Raw genomic sequence first — 18,039 nt, 5'->3', positions numbered from 1 at the left:
TTACCTCTTCTTCCACAAACATCAAAATAGCCCGCTACACCCTCCAGCCTCCTCTGGCAAATGTTCCTTCACTTCTGTATTTCATCACAAAAAGAACCACCACATCAACATTGGAAAAAAAAAACAACCCACATTAATCTGACAGGGCTTTACATTCCCACTTCCATTCTAATTTTAAATCAATATAGGATTTACCTCAATAGACAAAGTAATTGGCTTTTTTTTTTTTAAAAAAAAAAAAAAACTACAAGGATTACAATACAATTTAACCATATCAATACAAATCATTCTGTCCTGGGGGACACTTCCATTAGTCTGCTGCCTAGTTAAACCTAAGGCTATATGACTCATGAACTTGTTTCCTTCACTAAAACAGTAGAATGAAAACAAAAAAAAGGTGCAGATAGACATGATTGGTTGTCAAAATTAGCTGACACCCAAACTAGCCTGCAGCTGAGTGTCAGATTTTAAAAATATATTTACTTATTTAAATTCCCTGCTAGGTAACGAGCAGCCAGCACTTCTATGTTGTGTGCAATTGGACTCAACTACTGCATGAAGAGCCAGTGCTGGCACACATTTGGCTTTAGCTAAATATAGGAACAGATAAGCTTCTGGGTTTTTAATAAAAACACTGGAATGTCCAAAGATGCGCATCCATAATTACCGACGGACAGTACCTCTGTGTGCAAAGCCCTCTTTGAAGAGGCATTTCTGCATGCCATATAGCTTGTATGCAAAGGAGAGCGAAGCAACTTAACAATGGTACAATTAACCTTCACTTCGTTAGAGACAGGATTTCACGCTAAATCTGACACTGTTCGCATTCTGAAGAGCTTCCATGAGAAAAGCTGAGAAATTCAGACGCATCAAAAAGCACATTGAGCCAGCATTTGCTGACACACCTTGCAAAGCAAAGCGAAGGTGCAGCCGCACACTCCAGCCTCGCCATCTCCAGCTGCCACAGCACAACGCTGCCATGCACACAAACCTTAACAAATCCGCTTTTTCTATCGCAGGAGTATAAATGATCAAGAAAAATCTCTGTATTTGTAATACAATTTACATCTTTCAGCCTACAGTTATTGAAAGAGAATAAAGCCAATAGTTACAGTTAGACCCAAACAGATGTTTCCAGTCTTCCGCTGCAGACTCCAAGAAGTGATGTCCCAACTGTTATCCTGTTCACCTGAACAGGCTGCTGAAATGGTTTTAACTTACTGCTTCAACCCTGTTCTGTGTCGCACATTATCACGCCTGATCATCCCTTTGAAATTCCAGGAAAATCCATACCCATTCCGAGGCGGAGCTAGTTATCATCCCAGCCTCGTAGCAAGCAGCCGAGATTGCCACATATTACAAAAATACCAGAGCTGCTGGGTTCAGAGCATTATGCAATGCACCCTTTAAGGTGAAAACAAGGAAGAGGAGGGGAAATGGGAGAGATCAATCATCAACTATTTATAAAGCCATATATTGGGCCAAAAACACAATTGAAAGGGAAAGCTCCCTCAAAAAACCCAAACTTACGGATAACGGGCAATTATTTCTTACATGAAGCGTGGTACAGCCCACCACAGGAGGAAGAGGCCTTCGAGTCAACCTCATAAGCTGGGTACCAGAGAGCGGGAAATGGGGGTGGGGAGAGAAGTATAAAACAGAGCTGCCTTTGTCAGCCATCGGACATAATGTTTCTCCCTGTCTGGTGGAAGGCAAGGAATCGTACCAGCAGCTCCAGAGAGCGCAGGGAAAAGCTACGGGGATGAGGTCTATCCCCAACGTTTTCGTTGTAGCATCTCCTCCAACGGTCGGAGAGATGGGAGCAGACAGACACACTGGGATTTGTTACCTTGTCAAAAACAAAAAACCTGACCACACACACTATCCGGATGGAAAGGACGGATCCATCTCCAAGTGACATTCACTAATGACGTCTCTGCTCGGGCTGCACGGGAGCCAGCCAGCTTCAACAGCTTTGCTCCTATAAAATGTTTAACCAGAAAAAATCCCAACAGTTACTAGCATTTAATGACAGAAATCGCAGAAATGCAGTCTTAGCTCTTGCAGTGCAAGCTTTAACGTTTTCAAATCCCTGTCTGTAATTTCATAGCTTTAATCATTCTGAGGTGCAGGAAAGAGATAAAGCACACCGAATTCCACTTTTTCTGAGATTTTTTTAATAAAAGACATCCAGGTGACTAATTGGAGAAGCCAAGGAAGAGATCAGATGTCTTTTTTCTCTACACTAACATTTCTATTCACAAAAAAACAGGCAGGCTTAAATACTCATAATCTAATAACTATGTTTTCTCCACATTTTCCCACTAATTAGAAAGTGCAAATGCATCTACTACTACATGTAACAAGAATAACTTTATTCAGATTTTACTCATTCACTACCTACTAAGGCAGTGTTTGCCTGATTGAACCTTCATGCTCTGCATGTTATAAGTATATAATATCTACTGGGTCAAGCAAATTTGATAGGTTCAAGATTATTTATGCCTACAAAGTTCAGGAAAAGAAAAAGATAAAGAGGTAATGCAGACAAACCCACACTTACACCAGCATTTCTGGCTAAGAACTCAAGATAGCGTTAAGCCATGAGGAAAAAAAACCATACTGATAAATTAAAAAGCAAAAAGAGAAAGATTATCTAATTCAATTTAAATAATTTAATTTTAAATTATCCTTTTTTGAATACCATCCAGTTCAGCAGTGCTCAAAGTTTACTGTGTTTCTGAGATGATAGATGTTTTATTATAGACTGTTTATGTATGTTGTGACCCATTCAGACCAGCCTGGCATCGCACTGTTGGCAGCGCAATGGGACGTACAAGCAGAAGCATCCAAGGTCAGGTCCTCTGCATTTTCATACGTTCCAGTCCCATGTTCCTAAACCTGCTCCCCAGGTGGCCAGATGTGCTACTGCAAAAACAAGGGTCTGACGCAAATGCTGACAAAGGGGAGCATCCTGCTTTTTCTGAGGAGTCTTTAATTTAAAGAAAAGAAAAAAGTTGGTGATTCCCAATCTCCAAGAGAGTTTGCAGAAACAAGATCTACATTTTTTCCATCTCTGAAAGCAGAAAAAAAGCTGAAGCTGCTGCTTATCACTGCAGTGATATGGGTCGCAAAGATTTTATGACTGCCTTTTTCTCAACATTGGAGATGATTAATGAAAGTGACTGGCTGGGTCTGTTTTAAATGCCCTGAGCGCTGAACTTTTCACACAGACGGAGCTTTTCAGCAGCACGCTTCACTGTGCTGGTTAAACTGCCTGGACTGGACCAATCATCTGCCTTTCACCCAGCTCTTTTCAGCCCATTTGCTAATTTCTTGCATAAAATTGCTCATTCACTGTACAAACTGCTGAAGCATCAATTATGCGAAATAGATTAAAATGAATATTTTAATGCATATTCAGGTTGAAGAAGAAAAGAAGAAGTGTAAGTGCCAAATTGTCAAAACACAAAACTCTTTGTGCTTCCAAATGAGCTCTCAAGAAAGAAACTGCCAGATTGCTGGACTGGAAAAAACCTTACATTAAGATGAAGGTAAGATAGATCACAGGTGTCATGAAAACAAGAGCTATATGATGAACACTGTTAATGTAATGCTGCTCCCCGTACTGATTTCACCAAAAAAAAAGGTTTAGGAAAAAAGCTGAGCTAGCTGACCCTGATAAATGAAAATACATTGGAGGAAGCAGAACAGTTAGCTTGGGAAAGTCGAAAGAAAATGCCTTAGACATTAGCAAAAAAGCTGTTGCTCAAGTGTTGTAGAGGCTGGTGGACCCGATGCACAAAGAGAACTTTTCTGGGGTCCCATGGAGTTCAAAGTGCATCCAGATTAAAGTTTGCTGATCTTAACCATTGCCATACAGGCATAAGAGATTTCAAGATCATGCTAGAATGTGGCGTGGAATTACAAATAAAATGCATGCCAAGGAAAAACAACAACATAGTCTCCGCAGTTGCAAACGTCTCCAGATATCAATTTCTATTTCAACATCAAATTCTATATAATGTTTTTCAAAGGCAGACAGAGTTTAGAATGATTCATTTTGTAAACAATCTTCCAGGAAAAAGCAATAAACAAAAGCAAAAGAAAATCTGATAAATTTTATTATTATCTATTCCTGGCTGTACCTGCAACTAGAGTCTATCTGTACATCCTTTAAAAAGCCTGAGGAAAGGCTTGTGCAACAAAATCTTATCTAATTGGCTCCAATAATAAACTGTGTGTGTATGTGGGGAGGGGGTGTCCCCACAAACCTTGTCTCTTTCTTATCCCATCAGGGCTAAACACTTGTCCTCTTGATCTGGGAGATTATCTAGTTTGATATGCATCATTAGTGCTCTTGGAAGATGGCAGAGCATGGGAGCCCACCGCACGCCTGAGGCTGGGGAAGGGGGAGAGCAGGGCGCCAGCACAACCTCACCTGTGCTGCTGCAAAGGTACGCGCTGATCAGTGATAAACACAGGCTTCCTTTTCTCTGCAAATCAGGAAAATTATCAACAGCACCCAAGAGAACAAGAAAGTTATTTCAGCAAGGTGACAACAGTAACTGTTGCCCAGGAGTGCTAACTTGCAACCTCAATATTTTTCTCGCCAGCTGCCTTTCTCAAGCCTTTTCTTCAGCCCAAAACAAGAAAGCAAAAGAAGCTGCCCTAAGCATGCGTGCGTGCACATGCATACACATACACGCTCACACATGCACACATACTCCTTTGTTACAACAGGGTGTATATGCACCATGTGCAGAGCTGTAGGTTGCTGCCACCCCTCTCTGGAACATAAATTCCCAGTACGCCGTGCCAGCTTCTCAACGGCCTCTTTGTTCCAGCCCTCCTCCCCTCCACCTCCCCTCTAATTTAATCAAGATGTTTTTGGGATCTACTGCAGCACTCGCTTGGCTGTTCCGCATTCCACCAAACATTAACGACTTCAGCTTCAAAATATTTAGGGGGGATAATAAATATGAGAGCTAAGGAATGCTGTCAACATTTTATGCCCCGGATCTCAAGCCTCAGTAACGCAGTTCCAAATCTGATAGAAAGATGGTACGGCTTCAAAACAAACATACCGTGAAGTTCACGAGATGCTTTCTGTATAAACTCAACAACAGCAAGGAAGCACTCAGAAACCATTGGTGGATGAATGCGTAACACATTGAGATAAGAGATTTTATCTAATATGTTGCCTAAAATTATGTCAGCTAGTGACAGGGCTGGAACTGGAACCCAAATCTGCTGATTCTGAAAACAGCTCTCTAACAAGACCATTTCTCTACATCTTTTAAAAAGGAATAATTAAATATACATAGGTGGAAAACAAACATAAAATGTTCTCATGTTTTTCGAATCAACAGTGGGAGCTGGGAGGCAAGTGGATTGAGACCACTTGCTGAGACCAGTGAGGAAATTTGCAGAAGTGCAAGATCCTTTTTATTCCTGTCTAAATCAAGGTTACAATACAGGGTATTTATTACGCATTAGTTAACATCTACTTACAAAGTTTGTTAAAGAGAAGGCTTGCCAGGTAAAATTTTCCAAGATCATACATGTAGCACTGAAATAGAATTTGCTATTTAAAGTTCAGAATTCTTTATAGGTAGATTCTTGATAATGCTCTTTTTTTTTCTTTTAAACAGGCCTGCCTTTAATTCATTTGCATGCAGTAGCAAATATGATTTATCACCTTCATGTTCTCATCTAAACAATCAAGTAGCTTCACTGTACAGAAGTACTCCATCATCACCATCAGTTTGTTATAATTGTTTGTATTTGTTATAAATGTACCCCTTATTCTACAAGGATGTACTCTCAATGAAGCCTCTAACCTAGCTGTAGCCTGTGCAAGTTTTATGCACATTTCTCTCACAACTTTCATGGATAAAGTGCTTGGCCATTTATCACATGGCCTGACAGAACAGGAATTCTGTAAAACTTCTTTTAAAGCTTCAAACTCTCCAGAATTTAAAGAAAAGCTAGGAAAACAAAATCTATGTCATACAATATACATGCATATTTTGGGTGATAGATCATCAGTTTCCAGTTTAATGATCCATTATGCACTGGTCAGTCATATTTAAATTACAGTTGTATCATCTAGTTTTCTCCACCATTTCACTAGTGATTTGTTTCACCACTATGTCAGTAATAAGGAATTTTCCTTATTACAGCGGAATACTGTACTCTGAAAAGCCATTCCTACATGAAACCACGTCACACCGCTGCCTCCCATACTCTGGGCTGAAAGAGTTGCTTCCGAACAACCCCCACACCCCCTTTTTCTCCTTTTTTTTTTTTTTGCAGAATTCTGTGCTGATCCAATTGAATCTTGGGCTTCAGGCACTCAATCCCAACAAACCAAGCAATTTTATGGCTGAGAGCATTCATTCTTGTTGTGAAGCCAGCTACATTTGCCCTCATTGAAGGAGCCGCATGTGAAATGGGTTTCAGAAGGTGGCAAGACCTACCAGCAAGTAGTGAAGTCCTGTAAAATATTGGAAGTAACATTCTGTAATTCTGCTCACAGTTTTAATGCTCTGCACGACAGTTTTGTGCTGGCGACTTCCCCCAATAGCCTTTTTCAAAGTGCTGTGATTTATCTCTAGGAAAAACTGACTGGAGGGATCAGAGTCAGATGAACGACCTGGAGTGTAAAAGTGCTGTTACCTTGTTCCTGGCTGACCTGAATTCACACTGCAGCAAAATAAGCATTCTGGTGTAGTGAAAGACCACAAAAGCATACAGGAAACCAGAAACAAAATGCAGTAACAGTGGACTACCTGCACACATTAAAAAGGGCCAAATGCATCATATTCCTTGCCCAATCTATATGCAGGAGTGACATTTTTAGCCTGTAACATATGTCGTAAAATTACTCCAGCTGTAGCCTTTGGTATTCAGTACATCATCCTGGGCAACAGACTCTGATCACATCATTATGTCTGACCAGGTACAAAGTGTTAGCAGCGTAACAGAAACCATCCACTGCAATTACAGGTGGGGGGAATTAAATCTCTAACTCAGAAGCAGATTTATGTACTGCTAACTCAGATAACAGCACCACACAAATTATTTCACTCCCTCTCCCTTCCCCCATTCCACTTGTTCTAAAAATAAGCAGGTAGGAAAACTGGGAGATTTCATTTCCCCAATGAGAAATCAGAAAGTATCATTTCACAACTGGCCTCTGTGTCCTTTAACTTTTGGGAAAACAGTAAGAACTCAACATTACTATTGCCTAAGGCACCTAAGGCAGAGGAAGACACAGTGGGTAAGGATGCAAGTGTGAGAGCAGGGATATAGCATGTGCTTACCAACTCTGCTCCTCAGTGACAGTTTTACTTATGGCATTTGTATATTTACGTGTTTACACTGTTATGGAGAAATATTTTTACAAATGCCCAGCATTTTTGCCAGTGCATTTTTTTCAAGTGCGTGGCTTTTCCACGTGTGGTGTATTTTAAGATTTTTCATACCCTGGTACCAATGCAGCAATAAGACATACTGCAGCTGTAAAGTAGGCCATCTTATGCATGGACCCCTTAAGAGAATTAATAATTCTTCTTCCTTGATTACTGCAAGGCTTTTAACCAACTCATTGTGCATTTTTCATTTCACACCAAACACTGTGCAGTGTACTAGTAGATAAACTGGTTTTTTCCACGATCGAAGGTATTAAACAGGAAGCAAATTTCAAATCCTCAGTTTTGTTTTCTTCATTCTTTACAGGGTTTTCTCCCCATAAATATCATAACTGAATTTGATACAATAGTGTAAAGGAATGCTACGCTCTCAGAACAAGATCTGTAGGGCAACCACCCCTCCCTGTCCCGACTACTCTATACTGAGAGGACACGTCTACCTGAATGAGCCAGAAAGCAGGGCAGGAGAGGGTTACTGCTCCGAGCATCTCCAGTGAGCCTCCCAGTTAGCACTGCTGCAAAGAGCCCCAGGTTAAAAATAGAGCAGAAGATGTATGTTTTAAATGCAGTAGGACCAATGCTGCACGAAAGGTACATGTACAGCAAGGCAGGCAGATGCTGAGAAGGTACCTGGCCTTGTTTAGAGAGACAGCTCTAGAAAGCAGCCGATAACAGCCACTGCCTATCCTGAGGCCCCTCTAGACACAGGAACTTATGCATATGCAGAATAAATCTGCCTTTCTGCCTATTAACACTTTCCAATTACTTCACAATTTTGTTATGTAAAAATCTGTCAAGTTGAAAAAAAAAAAATCCGTTTGTTCAGAAACTACTCAAAGTGACTGAGGCTTCCACAGTCCATTCTTTTAAAAGGGAGAAAAGGGGGAATCAAAAGGGGAATCAGCTCAAATGGAAGAATATTTTGAATATATGTGTATAAATATATAAACAAAAGGGCCACACTGAAGGAGGATAAGCAGGAAGAAATCAAAGGAGTGCTCTCTACAAAAGTAGATGGAGGAATGAAAAGGAGCGTGCATGAGAACAGGCGCTGACATCAAAGCAGGACGGTCTTCCAGGAGAGGGAGAGGTGACCAGAATAGCAACGCCAGGTTGGCACACGGGCTTTCAACTTCAACCTTGTACGAACCCCAGGGCTAAATCATTAACTGTTGGACAAATAAGAAAATATTACCTCCTTCCCAAGGTGTAACAATTTGTTGTTAGGACAATTCCACCAGTTCCCTCCCAGTTTTACTTGCTCGAGAGAGCGGTTATTTAATTCACCATTTATCTTCCTTTTCTTCTGTAGTAGCACAGAATTGCACTGACACCATTCCTGGGGCCAGCGGTGCCGCTGAAGCCAAATGCCAGATTCCCACCGACGCCAACGGGATTCATCTGCAAGACTGCTATAGCAGCAAGCCCCTTATTGACAACATCTTTTACTGAAACTTAAAAGTGTTTCCTCAGGAGCAACCAAAACAAAGGGCACAGAAAGAGTACAGTGTTCAAAGAATACCTATACTTTAGGTTGCAAGTTTCCAGTAGGATATAAAACCATGTTTGGTGCAAACAGCCCAGCGCTCAGACATGTAAAGGTTTTGCAGGGAGAGCGAACCGAGGAAGTAAACAAATCCAAGAGGCAGGAAGAAACGGGGCTGACACACACTGTACATCCAGCACCACTTCAGTGCTGACTTTGGCAGCAAACACAGCATGCCTTATCAGCAAAGATACGTTTGAAGTGGCTGGCAAGCTTCCATCTAACACTCAAACAAATAAGACCCTCCACATGGCAACACAGCCCTGGAGAGGGATCTCTTCATCATAAGACACGAACAGAAAAACTGCATGAGACAAAGCCACAGACCATGCAGCTTCCCATGACACTGTGAATCCAAACACTGCAAACATAAACCCTCTGAAAACCTGTGTGCAATGCAGGCACCACCGCTGGAATTTCAGAAGTTCACCGATTTCAAGACAGACCCGTCCAAGCTCCACCGTCAGCACTGCTGTGCCCTTCGTGTAACTGGTCCGAGGGGTCCAAGAGTGAACACGCGAGAATCAGTCTCAGCCTGAGGATTCTCCACCACAGCTGGAAGAAACAAACCCCATATTGCCACCACTACTGATGCTCTTCCGGACAGAGAGAGACCTGGTTTGCCCACCTCAGGCTCCATGCTGCTCCAGCTGCAACACAGCCAGCTCCCACCCCGCTTCCCTCCGCATCTCCGCTGCCCTTGAGGATGTGTTTCCTTCCCAGCGCAGACCTTATCACATCCATCCAGGCCCTTTGCAGCCTTAAAGCTGGATTATAGCTGCGTGTGGTACTTGGATCTCTCTCGTTTGAAATAGCTCACCACTTCAGACAGTGCAAGATACAGCAACTCAAGAGTTTAGCCACAAAAGGGATCTTAAGTACATCCTTTTTACCCTGTCTGTCCTTCCTAGCTCACCTGCTCAATCCCAGCATGATACAAAGCACTGATTCGAAAAAGCCCTAAATTATAAATGGCCCCAGAAAAGGATCTCATGCCTCAGGATTTTACTTCAACAACCCTCAGCAAACGAGGATCTCTATATCACTATCCTCTCCATATTTCATAGCATTATTTACAACCCAGCGAGTAGTTCTTAAATGTAAGTTACTAGAGCACCTGCAATCAGACACATGTATAACTTCTTTTAGAAGGTATTTTCCAAACAGAAGTGTAAAAAATAATGTTCCTCAGACTTTCAAATAATAAAGTGTCCCTGTTTTTGACACAGATTCCCTGTGTAGCATGAGACAGAGAGCTCCCAAACCTGCAGCAAGATCAGCAGCACAATTCCAACAGCTACAATTTCCATTGGAAAACAGTAAAACCCAAGCTCTTGTGTTAACCAAACTTGAGTGCCCTAACAGCATCACAGCTAAGGCTCTTCCTCCTGCAGGCTGCATTTGATTAAACTGCAGTGCATTTTAGCTTGACTGTACTGCATGCATTAGACCAGCCAGGACATAGTGTAGAATCACTGAATGAGCTGGAATGACCGCATGGCACAAGAGAGGCAGGAAACTCAGGTCTCAGAAGTAATACAGCCAGTTATTTCACTGATGTAGCCTGGGTACGTAGATCTGTGGAAAGCTACATAAATCTGCTGAGATGTAGCACCGCACTAATTCATCTATGCCATTCAGAGCTTGTTCACATTTGGTTTTTGATTGGGACCTCTGAATTTGCCTTCCACAGCTTCATGGAAAGTTTTGCAGCATAGAACAGTAGCATTATTTTCCATGTAGCTCTTGTATAAACCACATCTGTTTCAAGACTGCTAAAAAGTGCTCAGTTTTCTGGGCTGTCACATACTATTGTTGCTCTTTTCCATTAAAAAATGAGAAAGGATGTCTCGAAAGTTTAAAAAAGGATGGGAGAAGCTAAGGGGAGAGGAAGGAGAATGTTCTTTTAGATTCTCATCAATATGACTAATTTCCCTTTGGGCTAGCATGGTTTTAACTTCTGGTTAGAGGCACAAAAATATATGCCACTCCTAAATATCTTGCTGAGTCACCTAATTACTCCCCTTCAATACCTACAGATACTGATCAGAAAGGCATCCTGGCTTTGCCAGCAACTTGCTGAGCAACCCTGGATAAGTGACTTCATCCACTTGTCCCAGTTTTTTCATCCAGGAAAAGGTACCATTTGTCTGCTTATGGTCCAGAGATACGCTGACGATTGTTTGTACTGCTCTTGGGATATACTGAGTATTACAAGCATGCTACATAGGGGTTTTATAAATGGATAGCATTTTTTTAAATCCATGGAATATAAAGCTGGTTTGCAATATTTTAACCACACACCACATCTGTTTTCTAGCCTACAGTAGCTTCCGTACCAATTCATGCTGCTTCTTGCAGCTCAGGAAGGTAAGAGATTCTAGTGAAAAAGCACAAGTAGCGGCAGACCCAAGTTCAGCCCCAAATTTCTCTATTTATCATCTGCTATCTTATTCAACTATGTGACACTTTAGATAAGACGGGACGCAATTTTTGTTTTTAACCACCCAGCACAAGTGGAATAGTAATCTAATACCTGTTTTGGCCTTCAGCCAATTTGGTATGCCTAGCAAACAGTCAGACAAGAAGTAGTTGGAATTTAGTAACAAGTGCCTTTTTGTTTGCACAAATTAATATGGAGTTTGTGTTTAGTCTGTGAGAAAGAAACCAGAGGGGTATTTTATTGTTGGTCGGTTATTTGTTTGTTTTTATTCAAGTCCTACTGCCCAAAATAAAACAGGGCAAAGCCATGCTTATACAAGGGGCTGAAAATTAAGATGCTAGTTTCCAGCCAAACTGGGATAATATCAATTTCCATGTGCTTCTTTGTCGAGGCATTTTCTCAGCCACCTTCCTCAAGCACAGCCGTTGTTGAAATTCAGTGGGGAGATTACTTATCCTTTGGAAGGATTAGAGGAATTGAAGAGTAACTGCCATTCAATAATCCCGTGTAAGTACCTAATCAACCATAATGTAATTACCAGAAAGTTTTAAAAGGTCAAAAAGGCCTTAGCGTGACGTTACTTGAAAAAGAGAAGGTTCCTCCTCTGCTTGGGCAATGTCTCAAAAAAAGAAGTCAAAGAGAAACAGAATGGAACACTTTAATATATTTTTCATGCTCTGTTGCCATCCATTAAAAACTCAAGAAATACTCATAGCAAAGACCAGGAACAGAACAGTGCACTTGCACTTATTTTCATTCTCTTATAGAAATCAGTTGCCAACACACACAAATACCTGCTGTAAAAGAGCAAATGCATCCTGCTCTCCAGGTAACACACAACAAGACGCTGCTCCTTCAAGTGCATCTTAACATGAAACATCACACACAACATCAAGCACTGTTCATTTTCTAGCAGTCTAAACTGACTGCATTAGATAGACTCTATCATTTAAAGCAATATAGAGATGTTAAAAAATATCTGAACGCTCTTTCCTCAAGACATTTCAAAAGACTGTCAAGACCAGAGCGACAAGCCAACGAGGCCTCCAATTACTGCCAAGAATGGACCTAAACAGATTTTAATTTTAAAGTCACACGCTACTCACATGACTTTCTTTTAATATACCAACTGACACCACTGAAGGCAAAAAGACAAAGATGAAAGTACACTAGGAGTTCTTTATTGAAAGTATTCCTCCTCCATTTCTCTCTCAGAGACAGTGTGATTTAGGATGAGTCTCCACAAAAGTATTCTTTAGAAAGCTCGAGTCCTTCTGCAATCCCCTTCTCTAGGCCTTGCAATAGCAGAAATAACTATCCAAGATCACGACACATTGCAAGGGGGTGGGGAGCGGGGGAAGAGAAATTGCTTTGAAAGTTAGAGTTGCAATGTTTTTAACGTGTTAACTAGCAGATGTTACAGCCATTGACAAATCTCTAAAGAGACTAGGCATTACCATTTAATAGGAGTTTCAAAGCTTCCATATCGTGTTTCTTCAACTGGAAGAACAGATTCTTAATAGAAAAATACCCTCCCACACTGTCCCACCTTTTTTTCGAGGTGGAAATCAAGGGGAGAAAAAGAGGACAAGGCTAACAAAAGAGACCTCAGCTGCATTTTCTCCTTTTTCCAGAGAAGGACAATACATCCTTTTATTATCTGGCTTAGTAGGAATTATCCCTAATTTTTCTTTTAACAGTAGTTTCTCCTCTGCAGTGGATATAAATTTGTCTTTGGAGAGTTGTTCGTGATTCAGAGTTGAAGACCTGGAGGGTTTCTGCTTATTTAATAAAAGTTTCAAAATGCATACAAAACTGTGAGCAGGTTAAGAGGAATTTAGACCAACAAACCTCAACTGATCACTTTCAGGAAAATCTAAAATACTAAAACAAGAAAATAACTACAGAAATCAGAGGTAAGTCCAGCACAGTTATCGACAAAGAGGAAAAAAACCTCAACATGTGTTAGGCACAGCCAACAATAAATTGATCCACCAGAAGTAATAGCTAAAACTTGGTATTTCAGAAGGGCGAAACAAAAATACATGCGTTGTAGCACTCAGTTACCTTCTTGAACAGGCGCCCCGAATCTTCGCTGACCTGGACAAAGCGCGGGATGATGTTGTTGAGATAGATGTCACTTAGGGTGGTGTGATCCCTGCTCTCCCGCTTCACTTGATTTAGCAGGAGATTCCAGCAATTGACGGGTGATAGCACATTCTGATCCTTCCTATAAAGGACACAAAATAGAAACAAGAATTGGATAGGACTTTACCTGAAGTGGACAAAATGATTCTGTTCATGATGTTCTTTATCTATAAATGCTAGCTACAGGATGTATGGATTTGCTGAGGGAGAAGAAAGCAGACAAAGGCTATAAAATGGCTATTGCACATACAGAAAACACGCCCTCAATTACACATGACTACATTCACATGGCCATGGGCTTTTGTCCCCCAACAAACACATCAGGCAAATGCAAGCTACAGTATGCCAAGTGTAGGCTCTCATTTTTTTCTTTTGAATCCAAGATTTTGTGCATAAGTTACAGTGCCTGAGGGAGAGCGATGGCTCCAGTGTCTGACAACAGGTTTCACAGAGCTGTCTCAGCCATTGTGACTTAACCACAATAAAAAGATTTCAAGCATCCAGTTAGCTAAATAGCATCTGCATAGGAAACAAAATGTTATGTTTCATGTACAAAAACAATTATGTGCAAGCATGTATATCTGTCCTGGGCAAAAGAGAAAGCAACATTTATACAAGCTTTATTTTCGCATCTTTGAACTTTCTCCACCTTATTACGGCTGATTCACTCTGCACCCTGCAAATAAGCAATACAAAGGGCAAAAGGGGAAATGAGATGAACCTCAGTTTATTTGGATCAACATCCCATCTACTGAAAGGAGTAAGTCATTTCTTAAGGCACCATCTCATACTAGATGAAAGCAAGGACGTTAGCAGTGATTTTGAATGGTCCTCCAGCAGCCCCACAGCAGTGTTTGGAACTGGCAGATCTAGGTGTAGTCTTAACTACATCATTTACTTCTCTCTAGATCTGTTTATCATTTGTTTACAGCACAGTAATATTTATTTAGAAAAGAGTAAGTCAGAGCTCTGGTGGAAAGCCAAAGCTCTTGTTGGTTATTGTACACGATTGTATCAGGTTTCTTTCCTCTTAAAAGAAATGTCGTTTAATTTCCATTGAAAAAGGGAATATTCTGCACTTAAAAGAACAGCAATCTCTGCTGCAAGAAATGTCTGACATTGTGAAAACGTGAAAATTAAGCCATGGCAGACTTTCATTACCCTTCTCATGACATCAAGGGTTGGATTTGTAGTGCAATATGGATAATTTTAGATAAAGAAGAATAGTTTCAGAACAGCTGATCTTGATGCTTTGTTTCTTTTCCTTGAAAAAATGAAAAGCTCAGGAAATGACTGCAGCTTGTGATCTGGACTGCTTCAAGGTTTGGAGCATGTGTGTGTGTGTATAGTGGGAGGGGGTATAAAAAGGATTCTGGGCTTTTGGTCCTCCTGGTGTTTTGGGTTAAAAAAAAAAAAAAAAAGAAAATGTGAGTAGGCATTGATTTTATTTAGAGACAATTTTTTCCTTCGTACTCTAGTGTCCTGTATTGCAGATACTGCTGACATGCAAAGCCAGATGGAATGATCAAAATGCAGAACTGTACAAGGTTGAAACTGCCAGATGTTAAGCTATATAAATCAAATAGTTGCCCCCCAATCTGCAATCAGTGCTTGCAGCATACCGTTTGTTTTGTTAATATGCCAGAGAGCTAATTAGTAACTGCGAGACCTGGCTAATAGAATTGTGAATCTACAGGTACTGACCAGGCTACAGCCAGCCCTCGAAGGGCACATGCGCAGATAAGGAGCCATATGCTCTGACCCCCGCTGAAACAGAGATAAAAGCTGCCACCACAAGAGAAGGTAACATACACATTAAGGTTGTGTTTGTTTTTTTTTATTTAGGTGAGATAAGAAACAACATGCAGCTTTCTTCCACTAAAAAGAGGGCAGGAGGAGGAAAGACATCTCCAGAAAGAGCTCCTCCAAGGAGCAGTGCCAGGTCAGAGGTGTACACACCATCTCTACCAACACACTGTGGTTCAGGTAGAAGGCAGGAAGCAAACTAAATAAGATAGTATTGTGGATGGTAGTAAAGAGAAGTTCAGGAAGGACAATATTAAAAGATGTTAAAAGTTGGTTAGTTTGCTCCTTTACACCAATGATATAAAGTACTTTATACACTGACTTAGTATTTGCCCTCTAAAGCTAGAAGAGGTACTGCAAGTGAAAATTAATCACCTACCATAAAAAGTTTGGGAATGAAACTTAGGAACAAAAAGCTCAGACTCTGCACCAGCTGATCTTGTTCTAGCTGTTCGAAATCATGCCTCAAAACCCTTAACAGCCTGTTACTGCTTCATCACTTTGCTGCTTCACTCTTTTCCTAAGACCAGTGCAGCCGCAGATCTCCTCTATGCAGCCAGAAGTTGTCCAGCTGCGTGCAGCCTGCTAACTTGCCTTCTCAGGCTTCTGCACGAAGCTGCCAACCCAAAAACTCAGCTATTTTGATCCTTAGTACCTCCCATCGCATTCTCCATCTCGTTACAAATTTTTGCTATCTAAGAGCACCTGGCTGTTCATAGATGCCCCCACTGCGGTATCAGTCCAACCCCTTGAACAGCTTGAAAGAGCTGTGAGCAACAAGGACCAAGGGTGATGACTATAGACAAGAATACATGCAAGGGACCAGAGAGCAGCATGGGTCGAGTGCCTTGCTTTCCAAAGAAAACTGAAGCACCAAATGGGAACCAGAAGAGATGCAACAGTTAACTGGACAATTCCCAGCTGTCCAGGCTGCCCTACCACAACACCCAAAGCTATTCTAAGGCAGCACATAGCACGAATACCAAGAGCCCATGAAAAGCATGGTGAGTAAAATTGCTGGTGTCTAATGGCGCCAGATGGGTTGTTGACACACTCCGTGTGGTTAGACATGAAAGGCCATCCTGCAGGAAAAAATAATCACAACCCCACATGCTTCCAATCCGCGACCGGGATTGTCACCTTCGGGTCTGCGCAGCGAGTGCCGCACCCTGAGCTCAACCTGATGCAACCACAGCTCTGCACGCTTCAAGATTTTTTGTTTAAATTCCTTTAATTTCTTGGTGTCTGTTGGTTTCACTAACCCCTTCAGTACTTTGTTAAAATGGTCTGTCTTGGTTTTGTACAGGTTCAATGTTTTCACGGCGAGGTTTTTGCAGGAAACGAGACAAAAACTCTCCTTCATGATTTGATAGTGACAATTTTCCTAGCACTGGCAAAAAGCAGATAAAGGCAGGCCTTAAGACAGAAATGAAACAGAAAAGGAAAGAGGCAGTTACTTGCTTCAAACCTTCCAAGTAGCCCTTAAAACTACACACACATTAACTGTTAAAGCACCTCTAAAAACGCAGCATTTTCTGGGGTGGAACATGGCAACAGTTTTCACAACACAGAGCAGAAGTTATACAACTGTTTACAACAGACCCTTTTCTATCATAACCACAAGCAGATGGCAGAGAAGCAAATTGCGATTTTCATTAACCATTTCAATTCTCAAAGGAGCTGGCAAATATACTCTGCTTCCAGTTTCATGTCACCACAGAGGAGGGATGAAAAAGGGAAGAAAAATATGCAATAGGGACCGCTGGGTAAAATCGAGAGTGAGCTCGATTTCCACACATTCTGCAGAATGACTGGAGTCAGTATTCACCCTTAAGAAGTAAAATTGATGAGATCAGCCCAAAACTTTAGGACCTGGATATGAACTTTCCCAAAGTGCTGGCGATTTCACATTCATAACAACTGTTTGACTCAAATTTCCCCCGCAAGGAGAGGAGGAGGAAGATGCCAAGATCCAGGTTTATTTCAAGCACTATTTATACTCGTTTAAAGATTGTGTGATGATAGTGAATCTGGAGAGTTTATTTAGGTTAGCCTAAATTACACCAGATCACAGCAATTGGGGGTGTTTGGGAGCAGGAAGAGGAAGTTGTGCACAGATTTTTAAGGAACCACAAAGTATGAAGCTCTGTGGTTTCTCGGGTGTTATCTTGATTGGGTCCTGTGCAACTTCCACTTCAAAGGTTTCAGTCGATCTCAAAAGATCAGAAGGGAAGATTGAGTCCCAAGTATCTGAAACGTCTTAATTAAATTACTCATTCATACAAGGAACTCACAGACAATCCAAGATTTATCTGCTTTAAGGCAAGCAGGAGAGAGCGACAAAGGCCAGCGACGCTTAGTTGGGCATTGCAAGGTAACCCCATTCAGAGCAACAACAGAAAAATTATCTTAAAAAACAACCTCCTCCCTCCACACTAGATTAAAAACAAAACAAAAAAACCCACACCCACAAACCAGGAATAGGAATATTGGGTTTCCATAAGGAAAAGACAAAGGAATGAGTCAGATGAGAATGAAAATATTACTAAATAGAAAGAGAGAAACATTTAAATTAACACAGGCACGTCACATCATCCGTGTGAACAGAAAACTTCTCCGACCATCCTTCCTTCGAACTGAGGTTTTTAAAGCAAGTCTCC

The 18,039-nt window shown here is 41.2% G+C and overlaps 1 protein-coding gene across 1 annotated transcript in view; it reads right to left on the bottom strand.

Moving 5' to 3' along the window:
- SRGAP2 (SLIT-ROBO Rho GTPase activating protein 2) overlaps positions 1–18,039 on the bottom strand; it is a 110,317-nt gene that overhangs the window by 48,256 nt on the left and 44,022 nt on the right. The window contains exon 4 of the mRNA XM_075174480.1: positions 13,493–13,655. Coding sequence (XP_075030581.1) covers positions 13,493–13,655 — 163 coding nt within the window. The remainder of the gene's footprint in view (positions 1–13,492; positions 13,656–18,039) is intronic.

The sequence above is a fragment of the Calonectris borealis genome, chromosome 26, assembly GCF_964195595.1.
Source record: "Calonectris borealis chromosome 26, bCalBor7.hap1.2, whole genome shotgun sequence".
NCBI lineage: Eukaryota > Metazoa > Chordata > Aves > Procellariiformes > Procellariidae > Calonectris > Calonectris borealis.
Note: the sequence above shows the minus strand (reverse complement) of the source record. Positions and strands in the feature narration are given on the sequence as shown.